At 38.9% G+C, this 21,735-nt stretch overlaps 1 protein-coding gene across 4 annotated transcripts in view; it reads right to left on the bottom strand.

Annotated features, from left to right (window-relative positions):
- The window catches only part of ctnnd2a (catenin (cadherin-associated protein), delta 2a), a 255,957-nt gene that overhangs the window by 149,295 nt on the left and 84,927 nt on the right, over positions 1 to 21,735 (bottom strand). For all 4 annotated transcript variants that reach the window (XM_013915545.1, XM_013915542.1, XM_013915547.1 and 1 more), the window contains exon 3: positions 14,399 to 14,511. In XM_013915545.1, coding sequence (XP_013770999.1) covers positions 14,399 to 14,511 — 113 coding nt within the window. The remainder of the gene's footprint in view (positions 1 to 14,398; positions 14,512 to 21,735) is intronic.

The following is a 21,735-nucleotide window of genomic DNA, read 5'->3' as shown; positions in this document are numbered from 1 at the left end:
TAACATTGCCTAACCCTAAATGCACAGAAGAATGTAAATCTTAAGACAGCAAGTGTCCACATGGATTCATCAGGATTATGTCAGTTTTATCGAATGATTCATCACACCCAGGGCACTGTCTGACTCATTGGGTTACAATGCAAACAAAAATCAATTTGGGACCATCCAGAAGAGGTGATAGAAGTCACAATGAAAAGTGTAATTACGGCATTCAGTTATGGCTCTTGGGGGGACTTTGTCCTTAAATCGGAGACCCTGACCCAAAGGAAATAAACTTGCTTGCTTTATTGTGTTCATCTAATAAGTCGCTCCTCTGCAGTCTTTGTGGGAATATTATGCTTTGTGAGTCACACCACAGTATAGCATACGGCTACTTTATGTTTGAATGAATGAGCTCAGTCAATCACTTGTTCTTTTTTGTGTATGCTTTCAGATTGCTGAAGGTTTTGGTATTCATCGAGACACCAAAATTGACAATGTCGAATAAAGGCTTAAAGCCTAAACAGACAGGTTTAAAAAAAAAAAAAAAAGTATTTCTGTCCTTCATATTGTCAGTTCATATCAGTGATATTGCTGGTACGGTTCACAAAGTTAAACAGGAGAGGAGACATTTCTGTAAAATTTGTGAAAAGAAGAACCTAGACAAAGATGTGTGCACACAGGCAGACACCAAAACAATGTACCCCTGGAACGCATACTCACACAAACACACACATCTTTCAGTGCCCACATAGACTCCACAGCACAAGAATAAAATCTTCTCCTTAAACTGCTCCAGGCACTGATTCCTTTGGCCTTAGGGTATGGTGCCTCAAGAGGACAAACTCACTCATACTCATACTCATACTTTTTCTCTTGCCATCTCAGTTTCTATGTCTTTCACTCTCACATACACAAAGACACACATGCACAAGTCTGAGTTTCTCAACTGATTATTACAAGGATATCACTAAACAGATAAAAATTGGAAAGCAGTACAGTACAGCTTCTACATCCTGCATTTTAATAGTCATGCGTGCAATCAGAGCAGCCAAAAATCTTCATCAAAACCTGTGCTTTCATCTTTCACATTATCCCTTTTTCTAAAACAACAAACAAAAAACAGTCTTTTCAAATTTTCTCTGCGGCACATGCTTACATCAACCACTTCTCACTTCTTTCTTTTAGATTTTACACTCGCTCTTGCTCATTTTCACATGCCTTTCCCAATTTCTGTCCGTCTCTCTCTACATTACACTTTTTTGTCCCACATGTTACTTTTTATTTAATTGTGGTTACTCCAATTTTGTGAATATTTTCCTTAACATTACCTGCATGCACAGTCAAATCTAATTATATCCAATGAATGTAAATGAGATTATACTCAGGAAATCCCAGGCTATCTTTTTTTTATCTATAAAACTTCATAAATGTATTTTTAATACTGCAGGAAGAAATGTAATCTGATTTGAATAGTTAAAACTTTTGAATGATTGTTGGTCCCAGCTGACTATAAACTACACATCCATACACCGTGCATCAATGAATTACAAGTGATGGTCTATTTTTCTGTAAAGCGCTATGATTATTTTTAACCAAGTGCTGCGAATTACAGTTGTATTGTTTCTCAATCCTGTTAAATGGAACACTTTGCTCCCCAGGACTGATCACACTATCGCCACACACACAAAATCGCATACCTTACAAGAGAGCAGACAGGTAGGGCATTTTGTACATGTGGACACACACACACACGCAGAGTTTTCAAGTGTTGTCAACAAGAAATAGAGAGATTATCTCTTTGGTTATTTGCTTATTTTTTCAGTCAAACGTTGAGACAATAATCCCACACAAATGCTTATGAATAACTGCTTTCAATGATACACACTTTCCCTCAGAAGAACAAGTACCGAAGTCAAAAGGGGTATCATCCAGACAACACCAAATGATCTACACGCACAGTGAAAGTTTTATGTAATGAGTTCTGGGTATCTTCAGCACAGAGTGAGGCCCCTTAAGCACCAACACTGAAGATGTGAACAAGCAAGAAAATACCGTGTCTTTGTCTAACACAGAAAAACGTCAGCAAAACAGGTAGGATACTTGTATCTGTCATGGTCAGTCAGTGTCATATCTATCACCTTATTTTCATTTGTACTTACAGGGCTCTCTTTAGTTAAACATTGCGATTTCTAAATTGGCCAAAGCAACAGAAAGAATCATTGCATTTAGCAATTTTCTTACAATATGGTGAAAGCTATCTAATAAATAATTAATCCCTGAGGGATGAGGATTAACACAAGAAAATACCATGTTGAGGGGCTACTGCGGCTAAGGATCTCAAGACAAAAACAAATACATGGAAACCACAGTTAAAACATGAGATCAAACAGCCATCAGTTATTCTAACACATAACCTCCATTTGTTAATAAGTATTTTTTTTTCCCATCTGTCACTTTCTGTTTTTGTGTCCTCTCTATTGTCCTCCTGTGCACTTCCTCCTTCATTTCTCTCTGTCTGTGTTTTGCCTCAATGTTTCACTCTTTTCATAACGCACTGTTTTCCTCTCTCTGTCTGCCTCTTTGGCATGGTTTGGTTGGTTCTTATCTATTCTCTCCACTATCTGGTGTTGAGGGAAGATAAGCATGCATTTGCATGTTTAATGAACCAAACACCCCCGATTCCCCTCACCATGAGGACACACACATGCACAGAGGTAGGCACACACACACACTCACACACACACACAAACCAATGCTGTTGGCCCTACAGGCCTCTGTCGGCCCTACAGGCCTCTGTCTCCTTGCAGCTGACATGGAGTCAACAGCTGCTGACTCCTACAGGAATAAGTATACATAACATATAGAACAGCAAACAACAGAAGGCCATTGTTTGTCCTAACCTCATTAATTTTAACAAAAAAGAGAAATGACATGAAAATACTGACACGATGGGATTTCAGAAATTTCAGAAAAGCTTCACTCAGGCAAATGTGTCATAAGATTTGATAAATAAGATAATAAAACACAGACATCTGTTTTGCATATTTTGACAATACTGAGAGTTTTAAAAAAAAAACTCATAAAAAGTAAATACATCCCACAGGAGACAAACAAAACTTCTGTGATGACCCTGCCCATTCTGCGTGGTCTGGTCTGCTCTTCCTGGCTAGGCAGGATGTGAGGAGCGGGTCTTAAGAGGAACCACACTTGTTGGCACAATTGTTTAAAAAAGCTTGATAGTTAACAGCATCGCTCTTCTCCCCAAGGACCTCCAAGGCTTTCACACATTTATCACATGACTAACAAAGTCACTCCTCCTTTCTTTTTATTTAATTTTTATTTGATTAATTACATTTTGATCCAGTTAAAATCCATTACTGATCTAATCAAATGGTAACTTTTTGATTTCATTTAAAGAATAAAAACCTAAAAGTTAATACTTTATAACAGCACAGGTGGGAAAAAACAAAGCTTGCAGAGATTTTCAATATGCAGCTAGAGTTTTTCTATTGTTGTTTTAAGATTTTTCACCCCCTCTTCTCTTGAAGATCACTGAGACATTTTAAGTGTCTTGCGAGCACATCATGTTCAAGATCTGCCCACACACTTCAAATGAAGTCAATATCAAAAGTTTTAGTTCGTTCAAAGCTGCTTTACGTATTTAACAGTTTGCTGGTATTTTGTTTCCAAAAAGACTCTTGTGTCTCCAGGTGCTTAACATCTTTCAGGCGCTGCCTACTGCAATGTGATTGCTGGCAACATTTTCTTTTTATGGCTGTAGGAAACGTGGTCATTTAAGCATGTGGGCTGTGTGGAGGACAGTATGGTTTTATGCAGCTCCTTTATAGTCATTTCTGGCAGTCTGCATTACTTTTCTGCCTCGCAGAAGTACAGTATGTGACAGATTTCTTGGTCTATTAGATCTTCTCATGACTTCCGCAGTTCCCTTTCAAAGTGACATTTCACACAGTGAATATTCCAAGGGGAATAGAAACTACTTTGATATCTTTTTATAGGATTTGCTAGTAGGCACCAATTAGCCTTAGCCTCAGTGAGTTGTTTACACTAGCCCGAGTATACTCAGTGTATTTGATTTTACAGAGAATTTATCAAGCTTTGAAGTATTCAGCTAATAATTACTAACAGCTGTTTACCTGCCTAACAGGTCCTGAAAGGTCAACTGAAGTCTAATGAGTTACTTCAGGTCTGAATATTTGGTTACACTTTTAATTGAATATTAGTTAATAAGATAAACAAACAATTTTGGAAAGAAAAGTGGCAGGGGGGGGCGCAGTATGAATTGGAAAAAACAAAAAGCTTGACACTGCTAGCATGGGGCGCCCGCAGAAACGCAAAGCAGGAGATGAAGCATCGCTGAATAGGTTTCTAAACCAACTTCATTCTAAGCCAAAGACTAGAAAATATGGTGAAGCAAATCTTCCCTTTGGTCTCATGTAAACAATAACGTGGTGCACAGCCTGACGTGAAAAGAGGCACATACCTTTGACGTTGCCAGAGGAACTCTGTATTCCTCATCTGCAAAAAGGAGTTTTAAAAATTCTCCGTTTTCGGTGATTCGAAACACCGTTTACGTGTGGATCAAACAGCTGCGTTTTCAAAAATACCCATGTAGGTGCGGACGTAGCAAAAGAGTTAGTAGTTTATTTTATAACTACCTGTCATTTATTGCAGGTTACTTGTATTTGCTGAATTGTTTACTAAATGTTTGAGGTATGAAATAAACCGCAGTGGAGCAAAATATGGGTGTGTGTGGTTGGAGGATGTGTTAGTGCGAGTGCGCTTGCACGCGCGGGGGATGGGGGGCGCGAACGTTTTTCGTGTAAAACAAAGGGGGGACAAGCAAAAAAAGTTTGGGAACCACTGATCTAAACAATTCTCATTTAAAAAGCAGCTTATCTGGATGCTTAGAATGCAAGATGTTATAAGGAGCCACGAAGCCAAAGGCATGGTTTCTCCCTTCCGTGCAAAAGCCAAGATGTTATTTAGGAGCAAACACAGATAGATGAGGGAGAGCTGAAATAACACAGAGAGAGGCCGACAGAAAGATAGACAGCGGGGGTGACAGCACTGTGAGAGATGTCGCCACCTGCCACCATTTTTCTCTTCTGCTCTTGGAAATGCATCATCAGTCATTAGCAGGGAGCATGACTTGCAGTATCATCATCACTCATGCAGACACACATACACACACAAGCTCAAACACAAAGCGTTTTTTAAGGTATAATGCAGCAGCCTATAATTTGAGTTCCCTCTATGCAGCATTTTGCTGAGCTTATAAAACCGCCTGCAGCTAATGGTGTGATGGATCCCTCTATTATCACCCAACGAAGGACTAGAGAGTGGGGTATAGTGAGATAAACGAATGTAATTGGATAGTATTTTAGTCGTGGCAAAAACACGAGGGTGGTCAGGGACAAAAAGAGACCATGAAAATGATAACCACAGTATAAAATACAAAAGCTGTCCCAACATGATGGATCCATTCAGTAAATTAAATCCCACATTAAAATGAAATAACCCCCAAGTGGACCTACTGTGTGTTTGGAGATTTCAAATGATGCGGTCATTATGTCAAAAACGGACTGAAATGCACTGACCAAACACAGTATAACCTCATATTTTAACACACAAAAATAAGTGAAAATGTATATGTTTCCATTATTTTCTGTAATTTAATTCTAAAAGTTTAAGTTCATTACAGTTAAAGTGAAATGTTTACTTTTTGAATGAATTGGAATATTATTAAAATATGTTATTTCAAGTAAATTACTATTAAAACAGTATAAATTTGACATTTGTCATGCTGTCTGCTGGTGCTTGGATCCCCGTGGTTTTTTCATGTCCAAAGTCAGAGTTCTCTGTCAGCAAGTTATATTTCCATCACCATGCTCACTTCCTCTATCAGCAAGACACCAGCCTAATGTGCGAAAACTACTACCATATGGTTTGATAATCACTGAGATCATGAGCAAGACGAGAAAAACTCTACCCAAAAATACAGACTAGCCTATATCAAAGTAACCTAGGCTTCAATAAGACCTCAGCAGTGCCACAGCTGATCGCCTTCATACCACACCACATTCATTCTTGGTCATTTTTAGTAAAGGAGCCCCCGAACAAATGCTGAGCGTATAAATGAACATACTTTTCAGAAGCTGTTCTGTATTGTACATCCATTATGTAATAGTTAAATAATTTGAGAAACTGGATTTCTGATTTTAATAAGCTATGTGCCATAATCATCTTTTTTTAAAAAGAAGTTTGTGACCTTTTTCCACTGGTACCTACACGTCTCCATGCCACAACACTGCTTCCACCACATTTGACAGATGATGCGGTATGCTTTGGATCATGAGGTGTTACTTTTCCTCCTTTTCTCTACACATCATTCTGACATAGGTTAGTCTTCATTTTTATCTGACCAAGGAATTTCTTTTAGACCTATAAAGATGTTTTCTGGCAAAGTCTAGTCTGTCCGTCCTTTTCTTCAGTAAAAGCAGTGGTTTGCACCTTTTGTAAACCCTCTATATTTACATTCGTGAAAGCGTCTCACTGACAAGGACAGGCCGATCTCCTTCAGTGTTCTTGACTCCTCTATTGTAAAGGGTATGTCTTAAACTAGTAGAGAATTCTGGGATTGTCAACTTTTATCGTCTCCCGTGGTATTTTGGCTTCGCCATTGTATTCCTGTCTTGTCAACTTGCCAGACTGTTGATTTGACCACTCCTAAATTCTTTTGATGTCTCTCTTTGATAGATTTTTCAGCCTAACGATGGCGTCCTTTATTTGGATTGACACAATTTTGCACCTTATACCAAGAGTTATATTGAAAAGGTACAAAATACTTTTCCAATACTTCCAATCTACTCCAGATGTTTGTCACAGCGTAATGAGATAACAGACTTCGCCTGGCTATGAAACTGTTTAGTGAGTCAATCATCCTATTGCGTTTAAGCTTCTGAATTGGGAGACTATGCCTGTAATTTCCAAAATGTTAATGCAATGCTTCTGTCACACTCCTTTAATTAAAACCAAACATCTGCACTTCAATCCCATCTTGTTGTTTAATTTGAAATCCACAGATGAGAACTCTAACCAGACTCCATTCAGAGCCAATGAAAAAGGGTGGTCGGGGACTGGTTAGCACCACAACCATCATCCAGGGTGAAATACGGAGCATCCGCAAACTCATTGGGAAGATGACCCACCCTAGATGAGCTGCTAAAAGAGAGCCTCCAGTGCTTGTTCCATCCTGTTTGTAAATATTAGCCTCATTTGAGATTAACTGTGCATCGCCTGGAACGTAGACAAGAGCAGACGGCAGAGACAAAGAGGAAGCCAACCATTTCCCAACATGCCTTGAGGCTGTACAATCAGTGGAGAGCAAGCCGCAACCTCTGAGGCTGAAAAACGAAGAAAGCTCAGTGATGCCAAAAACTACAGTTCAGGAAACGGCCCTTTCCAACTGGCTCCAAAAATGAGTCAGTGCCAGTTCACTCCCATGTTCCCATCCCCATTTCTACAGCAGATGTAAACGAATTTATGACCATTTCTTTTAAAGTGAAAATATTTTTGCTTTCTGTAACTAATAACTTCCCGTCCCAAGCACCACCATGTTTGCAGTGCTCAGGACTTTTAGAACACTTCGTAATAGTTCGTGCTGATTGGTTAATCGTACTTTTAACCGGATGAGGAAATCTGCTGCTGTTTTGCTGAGTTTGTTTTTACAAATGCAACTGGCTAACCAAGTTTTCTAGCATTTACCATCCAACCTCTTATGTAAATGTGGCCAGGTTATAATCTTTCACGTTTCCATGATTCCAGCACAAGTCAGGATAAAGTGGGAAAGAAATCTTGTCACAAAAAGGCTGCGTCTAGACAGGAGAGGACCCAAATGCCAAACTCACCGAGGCGGAACATGAACTCAAAAGCACAGCTTTATTGCTGAAAACAAAGCCAAACGATACAAAACTAAACTGGGAAAACTAATAATAAATCATACATGAAAACACAGGGACAATCACACACAGCTATGAGGGAGGACGCGACAATGAACACAGGAAGACTGAGGACTTAAATACACACATGAGGTGATCAGGAGAAGTGACAACAAATGGGGGAACAGCTAAAACAAATGAACATAACGATGTCACAGGACCTCTTTCAAAATAAAACAGGAAACATAATGAAACACAGACATGACAACATGAACTTGGCAACAAAAGACATGCAGATGTGAAACACATAAAGGACAAGGGAGACTTAACACAGGGGTTGAAAACACAAGGGGAAACTAATAAACAAATGAACTTAGAAAACCCAATGAATTTAAACGTAAACCATGAACATCAAAATAAACTAAAACTCAAAACGCTGGGTCTATGTTTCTAGCACTCCCCGTGTGTCTGGGGTCTATTAGTTGCTGTGATCAAGTCTAAAGTGTGTGAAAACTAAACCCAAACTGTGTGAATGTCTGCTCCTGAGGGTAGGACAACTTTATAGTCTAGTAAGTGTGTTTATCCCTGAGAAAAGACTTGGGCACAGTGGGAGGAAATGTGTATATGTGTGGTGTGTTCATATGTGCAGCAGAAAGAGTGAAGCTGGTCCCTGTTGGTGTGGAACTAAATGTCACAGCTTGATTAGAATAAATAGTCCTATATGGGCTCTGGGACTGGGCACCAATGCACAGCAGGGCAAGTATGTGTAGTGACTCAGTGCTTTTGTTCCATTTCTTTCCCTCAGTTCCTCTTTCTGCCTATATCTCTCAGACGCGTGCATAAACACACATGCATGGACATTCTGACTTTACCTTTCTCTGACCTACCCGGTGGGTCTTTGGGCAGATGTGTAAGTCTGAACAACACAATCAGAAAGCTGTTACTGCCTCAGGACATGAACTTTACGCCTCACAATCCCTCACATTCACACATTCACACATATGCACACACACATATTTTGCCACTCACTCTCTGTGTTAGTTTCAAATGTTAACTATGCTTGTTATATTATACTTCAGCAAGAAGCAACAAACTTTTACACATATGATTACAAGCAGCAACAATATTATTTTTAGATGTGCTATTACAGCCTATTATTCAGGAGCCGTTTTAGGAGCATGGCCATTGTGGCTCATGTACCTCCTGATTACTGCTGCAACTCTGATTTGACTCATTTGTAGCTGGTCTGAAATATTACCTTGCCTGTTTCAATCTTTGTTAAGTCTCACAATCAGATTCAGTTCATATGGAAAATTCTTTACCATGCAGTGCTTCAGATATACAGGTAGACATGGCCTATAGGTCAAGAACTGAGAAGGCCTGGTTATTTCTCACATACTATCAGATTAGATATATTACATTTTGTTTCAGTGATCACAGTGATCCCTTTCATGCACAGAATTGTCAATATATATATTCTTCCAAATCATTTATTTAAAGATGCTCCTTAAAATAATTTAAATGTGTCACAAACAAAAATAATATATCGATAAACCTTTTCTTTGGCTGCCATGGAGTAATGGAACTTGTTAGCAATTTCCTTCCCTCTCTTTCCTCCTCTCTTCTGTCCTTTTTCGCTCTCTCTCACTTGGGATTACATCCCCCTGCCTCCAGTAGGGATAGTTTCATATCTCTTCACTAAATGCTAACAGTTCCATTAAGCACAACGGAGGACTCATTTAGAGGTCACATTTGTTTCGCTCAACTTCCCTTGTCATCCGCATACCAACCGAGTGGGTGTCTCTTTCAGCTTGGATTCCTGTTATCTGACATGACCTTTCTGCTTTGAACTAATTGGTAAATTGCTGTGGACTTTTTCATTCTAATTCATCTCCCTTTAATGACATGGCTTTACAAAAATGTCCCTATTCTATTTTTTTTTATTTTCGCACTGTGTATTAGTTGTTCTCAAGCATGCCTGCAAAATCCACAGTGTTTCATTTATGATATCATAGTATGCGCCATAATACTAGCTACAAGGCATCAGGCTGGTGGTATTTTTGCTTGTGGCCAGTTTAAACATGACAACCAAATAATTCAATTTAGCCAGTGAATCCATAAACCTACGTGACATCTCATTTATGGCCTTGATAATCCACTGCCCCAAGTCACGATTAGCTTAGTAGCCAGCTTCACATTATTTCCGCAACAGTTTATGGTGCAGCGTTTTAATAAACTAATAATATCTTCCAGAATGCCCAACAAGGTCACTGCAAACCAGACATAGGATGGAGAACCTTTATGTTAGCGAGGTGTACATTTTATTACCGTATGCTGAGGGAGTTTTGAGAATACAGTCAAGGCGCAACAGAAACAATGTGTGCATTTCCAATAGAAAATAACCTTATGAATCAAAACAAAAGGAAAAGGCAGGTCTGGTATGAGCTCCAAGAAGTCAGCATACAGGTTTAAACAAGTTTTTCAATGTTAAGTTGTAATAAAATAGAAGTTTTTCAGCCACCAGCACCAACTAGTTTATGGCTTCATCTCCACACAGTAATAGAAGTGCAAAACATGTCTGAGGCCCATGTGCCAAACAACGTCCCCAGCCTGTATTGCAACACCTTATGTGCCCTACTAGAGATGGGAGAACAATGTTCAGGTGCCCTAGGGTCTCCTTACTAAACATTTGAGTGCACTTAGCCTGCCTGGCATACATCCTGCCAGCTTCTACAAGTCACCACCAGGTGGGGATCACTTAACAGCTCAGGTCTTCTATTTACCCAAGTATCCGAGTCATTTGGTTGTAAATCTGACAATATGATTACAAATGAGTCAATCCATAACCACAAAATTCCCTAGTGTAATACCCACTTATGAACATGTTTAGGTTAGAACATGGTGGTAGGAGATATAGTAAATATTTCTTATCAACCAAGTGATATCACCTTATATACTTATATCTATACATGTGCCCAAACTGCTCGCCTTGTCCAAGTGTGTGACCCTAACATTTCTGTCATAGCCAAAACATAGGTTATGGCAGGTCCCATGAGTTCCTATTCTTGACTTTACATCATTTGGTGATTCATCACCATTCGTCATATTTATCACATTTATTTATATCGGCAAAACACATTGATGCTAATTGAAATATATTAACCAAAAAGTCAGAGGTTTGCTTTTAATAGGGCACTGAAGGTTTAAGCTGCACAGCCAGTCAGACAGAAAAAAAACTGCAGGAGCAAATGCTTCCCACTGGCTGCCACTTACCACTAATGTTAGAAAAATGATAAATTAGTTCCGGCATGCTGTCTGGAGTCTATGTGTTCACGTGGGTGTGTATGTCTGCCAGTGAATGCTTCCTTCCTGTAAAGTGTTGTGTCGCATGCCAGGAGTTCACAGTGTGAACAGATGTTAGTCAGTATTGCCCTGGGTTTCTGCACCACAGTCAGGCATTTTTTAGGGTCCTCGGCTCTGAGGAGGAGTCCGTGGAGATGCCTGAATTGCTTTATCGAGCGGAACACAACTAAGGACACGCAGGCTCACAGCAGCTGCCAAGAACACACACAGACATGCGAACACAAACACAGCATTTGCTCCAAGCATGTGCAACACAAACCCACAAACAGCTGGGATACAAAAAATCCACACATTTGGTATAATAATATAAACAAACACACACAACTCTGTAGAATAAGCACTCTTAAGTTAACTTTCACCCCAGCATATTTCTTACAGAGTAATGGCTTAACTGCTGACTGAATATGGCAGCTGTAGCTTGAACCCCACAGGAAACCCTGCTCCAGACAATATGGACTATCAGAACTGGAATAATCTAAAATTTGAAAGGATAACGAGAAAACACGTTTTAATACAATCTCCTTTTAATACAACTCTCATGACAGTTTCGTTTTTAAAATGTAATACTTTGCTTCATTACAATAACACCTACCAACACTTTCCATATTTAGCTGCTGCTTGTCACTGAGACGCAGATGAAGGAAGAGAAAATAACTGGTGATGTTGAAGACCATGGGAAAGGTTTAAGCTGTCTCTTTAGATAGCATCATATTCTCTCTGATCATTCACAGTTATACTGCAAAGACTAATATCTATACTTAGGCTTGAATGCACCCAAAGAAACTGGCTCTTTTGGAATGAAAGATAATGCCAATCAAAGTGACAGACAAAATAAATAAAAATGGTCAAACTCAGAGGTGTGTTTATACATAAGTACATAAAGGGGGACAAACGCACATCACAAATGCACTGATTTGACACACGCTGACACATAAGGATGGATGTGGACTCACTGTCATATAGTGAGCTGTCAGCACACAAGCACTAGCTAAGCCAATGCTCTATATCTGATGTGATAATCATGACATAACTGTGAGATGACAGCAGACAGAGTATTGGTGGCCCAGACACATGCATTTGCAGGCATAAATGCACCAAACAGGTGTTCAGATAAAACAAGAGTAAATGTTGCAGAAAGTAAGATTTTTGCTGAATTTTAATTTGAAGACTCAAGCCAAGAAAATGTAATTCAGTTCAATTCAGTTGTAGTTGTAAAATGCCACAACAGTTGCAAGTATATGTGTGAGAGTGAAAGGGCCTATGGTAGTTTTAGTCAGGAGATAAAGATGCTCCAAAAGAAAAAACTCTCTGAAAAATATTTGCATATATGTAGACATCCCATCCACATGGCTCCATAGTTCCTAAAAAGTATTTGAAACCACATATAATGATGAAAAATAGGGTATTTTTTTCTTTAATGGCTTGACATGAATTACCAATCCAAACAAATTATAGTATCAATAGTAACAACAGCAGAGCACTTTAAGGTAATGCAAGTCATCAGATATTATTACAATATGTAATTGTACCATCTTGATATACTGTGCTGATTTCCATCAACCCATTTTCTTAACTGGTTAACTAAGTGAGGGTTTCAGTAGGGCTGGTGCCTATCTCAGATGAGAGGCAGGGTACACCCAGGAAAGGCTCTCAGCCAATCACAGGTCTAAAACACAGCGACAGTTATTCATGCTCAAATTCAGTTAATTAGCAAATTGATTATTTAATTAATTTTCTCACAAAAGCACATTGAGGTTCCAGAGCTGAAGGTTTGAACCGTGTTGTCTCGTTGTTGCTGTGAGGTGAGACTGTGACACTCCAATGTAAAAGTTACAAATCTCAGTTTCAGTCTTTGATGATGGCACTGGGGTTATTTTTGAAAGACTGTCAAGTTATATTTATGAGTAACCAAATTCAAACACTACCCTAGATAGGAAGCCTCTGAATTTATCCATAAAAAGAGTTCCATCTTAGTCTCAGCTCAAGTAAATAAAGTTCAAAAGTCTCTTTTTTTGCTGCACAGTTTGTCTTCACCCCTCAGGTTTGCGTACTTATGCAACCAGCTGCCTGAGGGAGTCAGATGGATGTTGAATGCATATGAACTTGACTCTCTGACATGACAGCAAATTTCATACAAACTCAACAAAACACAACTAAACAGGCACACAAAAACCCAGAACACACAAAAAAAACTATTTTCACCACCTTTCCACTAAACTTAACTTTTTTTTTCAAAAGTGAAAAGTGATGTAAATGCAAAAAGAAGCTCATTCTGTTTGAAGAAAGGTTCAGATACTCTTTATACTCGTTATCTCTTTATGTTAAGCGCTCTCTTTTCTCTTTTTTATCTAAAAATAATTACTGAACACAAAGGTCAGACCTACGTGTATGACTGAGGTCGTATTTCAATGGGTTTTGGGACTAATATGTTGATAGATATTATAATAATATAAAAAGCTTTCAATGGAGCATAATCAAAATAAAGTGGTTTTGTGGCCATGTAAATATGTGGGGGAAGGTGTGTATTGTCATACCTTCATGTAAAGACAAAGCATTTGTGATGCATAAACACTGATAAACACTCCCAAAGCTTCCCTCCATGCACCCATGCAGAAATCATCCTTGATGTGCCTGCTGTACGACGTGTACAGTGAATGTGGTTAAACTGTGTGTTATGTGTGAAAGTCTACACAGCCATGTGGTACAGTGTTATTATTTCATACACCCATCTATAGTATGTGTGCAAACCCCCCATTAACCAAGTGTTAATTACTCCATGCTCAAGTATGTATTTAAAAATAATAATGGGACAGGTGTGTACTTTTTTGTGATTGATTTAACCTTTAAAGTGAGTGTCGTCCCAATCTATCCAGCTTACAAATGCACCCAACAGCAGGAGGAATGCTGTCCTTTACTAGCAGCATTATTTTATAAGGCAAAGAAGAAAATGGGCATACTGTAGTGCATTCATGTCATATTTGAAGTTGAAGATGTACAAAGGTGACATACTACAAACACACACACACACACACACACACACACACACACACACACACACACACACACACACACACACACAGAGGTTTTCTTGGTACCTAATGCTGCTCATGCTGCCTGCTTCTGATCCCAGCTTGCATCTCTCCAGCTGGGTGGCAACAATCTGACGCTCAGCCTCAAGTTCCCTGGTCAGACGCTCAAACTGAAGCTCCTGATGGAAGACATAAAAAGAAATTGCGTGTTAGGCGGAACATGAGAGAGAATGAGAGAGAGGAAGAAAGAAAGAGACAGAGAGCACTCGGGGTCTGCAGAGGAAGTCAGGTATTATAGGTCATCGAAACAGCTTATGGCTGGAAGACGGCTCTAAAAAAGTTAAAATAATTGTGCTATCAAACTTGACTGACAGGTGAGAAAAATGTGTTAGGCAATGTGTAGGCAGAGTGTTGTGTTGAAAGTGTTCTAAATATGTGAGCAAAGAATCGCTTCAATTCCAGCGACTGTGTGGTCATGAATGTGAAGATATTTGTGGAATTAATTAAATGTATCGCTCCCAAATAAAGTGTGTTCCTATTTGGCAGGTTAGACAGTTAACAATGTCATTTACTGAAAAAAAATATCTACTGGTGAGATTCTGTCTTTTTTAATAAATTTTAGGTATTTGTATTTTGAAACCTTTGCATTTAATGAAAAAATGCATTACTGCAGATGAAATTCTGTCACAAATCCTGACAGTAAAACAACCTGAGTCCTGACAACTTTTCAATATAATTAAATTTACTCTCATATTATCACAGCCACATTAAAAAAAAGAGCTTTATGTGTACTCTGTGGATTTAATGGTTCTGTTGCTACACATAGAGAAGGCTTTTCAGTGAGTACAGTTTGGTGGGTTGCAGGTTACTGTCAGGATTTTAAGACAGAAATCGATGGGGAGAACTGCTTGTGCCGATTATATATCACTCTTAACCAAAACTTGCCTGCGTGTGCATGTGTGTGTTGATGCATTAGCTATTTAAATTCCCGTTCTGTCAGTCGTCATGATCTCCAGTCACTAAACACCCTGTATCCTCCATTTCCACACATACCTGTTTCTGTGGTAGAATCACTATGGTGATCACTCTGAGGTTTTTTTCAGCTTTTCTGACAGCTTTGTGTTAATACTTAAACACTGAAAGAAAGATCTATTTGCTTTCACTGGGATAGGGGCTTGTATCCATTTGTGGAACTGTAGCCTAACGTTTGTATTGTTAACTGACAAATACAGTACAATGCACACACACACACACACACACACACACACACACACACACACACACACACACACACACACACACACACACACACACGTATGTTTCAGAGGTGTAAGTATTCTGAGGTCCATTTTAGACCCATTCCATTTTGTTAATAACTCACTCAGTTTCAGCCACCTCTAAGATTTGCAAAGTAAGGTAATGCTGGAAATTTGAGCAGAGTCTATTAAACCCTCTGGGCCTGTAATTCCAATTTACGACTTTGTTTTACAGCAAGGTGCCTCTCTTCAAAGCTCTGCTCTGTTCTGCTCCCCAAAGAGACTGCTTTGTCACCTTGTTTGCCATAGATGCAACTTGTTTAAATCCTCAAGGTGCAAAAATGCAAATCCCTGTACCGAAAGTAGCATTATGCTAATTGATGATGTATTATGCCTCAATGGTAGAGTATCTTAAACACCTTCTGAGGTAACATGGTAATGTCTGAATGCTAAACCCAAAGAGAAACCTGTTAGGCAAGTTACAGTTAAATTATGCATAACCCTTAGTCACAGCTTTATTTCATTCATATCCCTCCGTCTTAGGCACTGCTATGTTAGTGATATATAATAACATTTTTTTAATCTTAATTTATTTCATCTGTTTTTTATTTTTTTCATCCAATCAATACTGTTCTTCTCATGTTTTCTGTTTTATTTATTTCATTTGTATTTCATGTGTATTTTTTGCCTTGTGTAAACTGCTATGGTGTTCTTTATTATGTCTTTTATTCATCCTTCTGTAAAACACTTTGGTCCATTGTGGTTGTTTTGAAGCACTTTACAAATAAAGCTAGTATGGTATGGCATCAGAAAGTTTCCCATTACTGAATTGGCCAAAGGACAGTTTGCGTTTACCAGATGACAGAGCTCGGCTGACTTGTCTAAGTACATGCCATTATATATTCTTATTAGCTAGAGCTACAAGGCAGCAAAAAGCATACTTACAGCTTATTACAAAAACATTTAGGAGTTTGTGCTCAACTAAAATTATGAACAGAATGCCTTTCTTTTATACGGTCAGTAAACGCAGCAATGACAAAGCTCTTGGCAATCAGAAATTGTCAATTAAAAGGAGAGCTGGCTGCACTCATGCAAAAGTTTGGGCAACTCTAAGCAAAACTTTCAATTGGTATGCGGGTATAAGATCAACTAAATTTATAGTTGGGAAAGCCTCTTCAAAGGAACTCCTTAACCTTCTACGTGTTTGTATAATTAAAAGATGTAAGCTATCAGAAATGATGGCGGTGAAGATGAGCTTTGGAGTTCTACACCTCGATAAGGTCTCAATAAAGTTAAAATAGAACTTTTTGGCCTTAATGAGCAAAGGTGTGTTTTCAGAAAAAAAAAACGTATGTTGGAAGTAACACCTTTGGAACCATTAAGCACGGGGGTGTTTGAGGGTTGTGTTGCACTCGGTGACACAGGGAATATTCAACTTGTAATTAAATATTAACAAATTCTGACAGCAAACATCACAGTGGCTTAAAAAGTTAAAGAGTGTGTCCCTATTCCAAACCAGTCCTTACACCTTGACATGTGTTAGTCCAAGTGGAGTGGTGGTGAAGGATTTGTTAATTAATCCTTGGAGAAAAAATATAACAAACATGTGTCTTTCTTTCATGTATATCAAATTATATAGTAGGGAATATATATTATTTACAAGCTTCTCTTTACCATCTGTATTTGCTGGAAACATTAAAACTGGCCAACTGGCTCAATGACTACATTTGCTAATTACTATGGATGCAGGGAAAGGATAACTGTTTTGATCCACTGGTAAAGCATTTGTATTTATAGTTGTTTGTAGCAATTGCAACAAAACTTAACTCTGAAGCCTGATTCTTGATCACAACATTGTGTTGTGTGACATGCCTACTTGTAGCCTCATCACCATTCATACCGCTGCTTGAGTGCTAGCTGGACTGGAACCAGAATTACTGTGTGTAGGCAGAAGGTCTGCAATCCAGACTGAAATTGAACAGAAATAGTAGGTTTTCTACAGTAGGATAATGACCCTAAACACAGCTTGAATCCAGCCATGGCCCTCACAGTCTCCCTAACTGTAGTATTGCAGAAAAAATTACATAAGACAACAAGCTGAGATTGTGGCATGAGATGATCAATACAGGTTGGCGATGTTACCACTGTTATTACAAGGCTTAAGTGTTTAGCAACTTAAAACGAGATGGTCCCTGTAATGTTTTTTAAGAATACATGTTGTATGTACTCACTCCTCCTCCCCAAAAAAACATTTAATGATCCAAATCCATAATATAACAGCTGAGTAAACTGGGCATTTTTCTGCAACAAAAGGAACCCTGCTCTGCTCACAACGTGTAAATGTAACTAGAAAGAAAAAGAAAAGTAGAAAGAAAAATAGACGAAGACTAAGTCTTCTAAAAGTAGAATGAATTACAGTAAGTTGTGTTCTAAAACACAAAAACTAAAAGGGTTTTAAAAGATTTTGTACATGGTCATTCTCTTTAAAGTGATCCGAATAAATCTGAAGACAAAGATTGGTTGTTTTTCTATACATTATTACAACTTTCCTTAAGTTTTGTATCTGCTGGAGAAGATGTATCCTCTTTAACAAGCTTTAAAATGTTTCTCGAAATAAAGCTAGTTGGGAATCACTGAATAACAAAATTTCAGAAGCTTAATTTATATGATGAACATTCAAACTTCATCATCTGATTTCTCTTGCTTAAGTCCAAAGAAACATACTAAACATTTTATTTTGTATGATGGACATTACCTTGATATACTCCTGGACCCCAGCTCACCAGATCCAAAAATGATCAGATGCTATGTTTTGGTTCTCCTTATGCTTTCTCTGAATATGCCTGTCAAAATGCAAAAGATGTAAAATGACACTATACTGTGTAAGCTTTGTGCATGTGAGCCATCGCATCCCCCTCAAGAACAAAGAGGCGACACAAATCAGCAGCTGCAGTCAGCCACAAAGGTCTCTATGGTAACAGTACAGACCCCTCCACACCTTCGACATTATAAATTAGGCCCTGGCTCCTCCTACATGCAGCTCCTGCCCTTTCGCATACCTGAACTACTCTCAGAGAAATGTCTGCACCTTCATTTAGTCGCCCACAGAAAGCAGACGGTGGAAGGGGTGGGCGATCGTCATAAGTGTATTTACAGAAGACTAAAGCATATATACTGTGTATAAATATAGTTTTTAGTGCAGATGCAGATGTTCATCACCAACATCCAGTAAACAGCAGAAGCTTCCTTTTTTATAATAATACTGTGTATGACCTGAATATACTTTGTCTGCAAGTGTTTTATCAAACTTAACTGGATGAAGAGTTTCAGCAACTACACAAACTGTGTGTGTCAAATAAGTTCCTCTCAAGGAACTGCAGGGTCACAGAAAAATATCTTTTCTGGAACTGTTTTTGAGGGTTTTTTTTCCCCAGTGGACAGGTCTGACAGTGTTTTGCAGTGCCCCCTGGGTGCCAAAGTCAAGATCAGATAGAGGAAACAATTTAGCACCACCTGGAGGTAAACACCCAGTTTTCAAGTTTCTTTTTGAGCAACATTTACTTGGCTTTACTTCTTACTTCATTTAATTTGTATTTATTTACAACATAATTACTTCAAATTGATTCCTGCATACTAACACACCAATGGAGAGATAGAAACAGACCAGTATAAACACGTTGGCATCCAGTCTCACTAACCCAGGATTAATTTCTCAAATTTGTTGTTGTTTTTGTGGACTTACTGGACATACAAATTCATGTACACACAGATATGTGCTGTGTGTACATGTATGCATATGTTCATATAAAATCCAAGACATGAAACTCTTATACATCGAGAGACAATGTGCAGATGTGTCCCTGACCTCTCTGCGGGGAAGGGTGAGAGAAAAGAACATCTCCCACAGGGGTGTAGACACTGTCACATTATCAAATAGCAGCTCTACGTGCAAGCTTTTTCACAAACTAAAAATACTAAAAAACTACAGAGAGGAGAAGAAAAACAGCTAATAAGAAGACCCAACTTTAGCACTTAACAGCTTTGCTGCGTGAATTCAGAAGATCTTCTGCATAAGTGACAAGGACAGAACAATTTGCCTAGAGATAAGACCCAATCATTATAAGTGGCCTGTGGCCAGATATTAACTGTGCTGTTTTTGGATAGGAGACAAAAGGCAATTAAATAGAACTATGACCTTCTACTTGAGCAGTAACTTTCCATCTCTCTCTTGTTCTTTTACTCCTCTTCCTCAATCAGCAAAGAGGTATGGAAAATCTCAGATGAGCTGAGTGGGATGAAGGAAAGAGAAGGAGTGAAGAGGAGTTTGTAAAAGGTCACTCTCCTCTTTTCTGTCACTCCCATACACATTAAAATTCTCCACACAGTCAAAATCAGGCTTGTTACTCCTCTATAAACCAAACCTAGGCTACATAAACTTGAGGCTCACGCAGCCTACATTTGGTTCAGTTTTAGCTGAGATTCATTTCTGCCTCACTCCTTCCTCTGCTTGTCTTGTCTATCACTTTAATGAGTGCGCGTGTGCAAGTCAGGAGAAGGGACGCAAAGAGGAAGCAAGGACTGGAGGAGAGGGAAGAGAGAAAGGAGAGAGTAAGGAATAAAGATAGATCTCTGGTGATCAGCTCTAAGGGATGAGAGCCACGGGAGAGATACCTGATCCACTCCTGCTAATGTACATGTGTCCGCAAGGAGAAGAAAAGTGAAGGCAGGAAAACAGATTACTGGAAAGGGCCTGCTTACGTTAATGACCCTTCCTCAAAAATTTGCTTATTGGATTTTGTCTTTACAAAAGTATTTATTCTTACCTGGCATGGGGGCGTACTGTGTGTGTGTGTGTCTGAGTGTGTGTGTCTGTCTGTGTTTGAGTGAGAACTACTGCTTGTGTAAATAAAAAGGATTAGCTGTAAAAAAAGAAAGAAAAAAAAGCCAAAATCCTCAATTTCAAATATCAGTACATTGTGTTTATGCCTTTCTAAGTAAGTAACCAGCTAACATTACTACTTATAACAAAATAACAAAATCTTAGTGGTTACATTTTTGTAAAAAGTTCCTTTTAGGGACAGAAAATTGGTGTAAGTACAAAACCACATAAATAACTATGTAAATAAATACTTATAATGGGCAATGATAATAATGGTAAATGGCCTGCATTTGTATAGCTTGTCCCGCCTAGGGACCCCAAAGCGCTTTACACACCCAGTCATCCACCCATTCACACACTGGTGGAGGCAAGCTACAGTTGTAGCCACAACAGAAGCGAGGCTGCCATATCACACCATTGGCCCTTCTGGCCAAAACCAGCAGGTGGTAGGTGAAGTGTCTTGCCCAAGGACACAACGACCGAGACTGTCCGAGCCGGGGCTCGAACCGGCAACATTCCGATTATAAGGCGAACTCCAACCCGTTCTCACTCCCGACGCGTAAAATAATGACGATTTGTCACGTCCCTTAACTTCTCATGCTGACGCCTAAGGTACCCTTCCACGTTTTTATGTGACGCTGTGAGAACGGGTTGCGAACTCCCAACTCTTGAGCCACGATCGCCCCTTAATAAATAATAGCCGTGAAATGTAAAATTATCCATAAACAATAATTTCCCAGTTTACTACTTTTATTATCTTATTTTTCAATGGAATGTATATAATAAAGAATATTTATTATATAAAGATAACAGCAGTGTTAGGAATATATGGAAAAACACAGACATCGTGGGGTCTGTGTTGGTGTGTGTGTATCTCAGCGTTGGTGAGTACATGGCCCTAGGGGTAAACACAGGTGAAAACTCGGCAAAAAAAAAAAAGAAATCACACAGCTCAGCCTGGCTTCATTCTGCATCGACTTTACTCATTAACACCTATTCTTTTTCCGTAACACATGATTCATCTTTGTTGTACACTGGGGACGCTACATTCTTCCTAACACATTGATGACTGGCCTTTTCGGTATCAGCCTGCTTCAAACTAAATTTAATTCACATTAGCAGCAATACCTCAGGGGTGCTCTGTGATTATGTGATTATGGGTATAACAGTAATGCACTAGACAGCACACAAGTACCGATAACACTAAGCAGTTCCCTAAAAGACAAATAGGCACAATTAAAGGAGGTATCCCTACTGCAGCAGCAGCA

Source organism: Pundamilia nyererei, unplaced genomic scaffold (genome assembly GCF_000239375.1).
Source record: "Pundamilia nyererei isolate P.nyererei 1_Seehausen unplaced genomic scaffold, PunNye1.0 scaffold00007, whole genome shotgun sequence".
Lineage (NCBI taxonomy): Eukaryota > Metazoa > Chordata > Actinopteri > Cichliformes > Cichlidae > Pundamilia > Pundamilia nyererei.
Note: the sequence above shows the minus strand (reverse complement) of the source record. Positions and strands in the feature narration are given on the sequence as shown.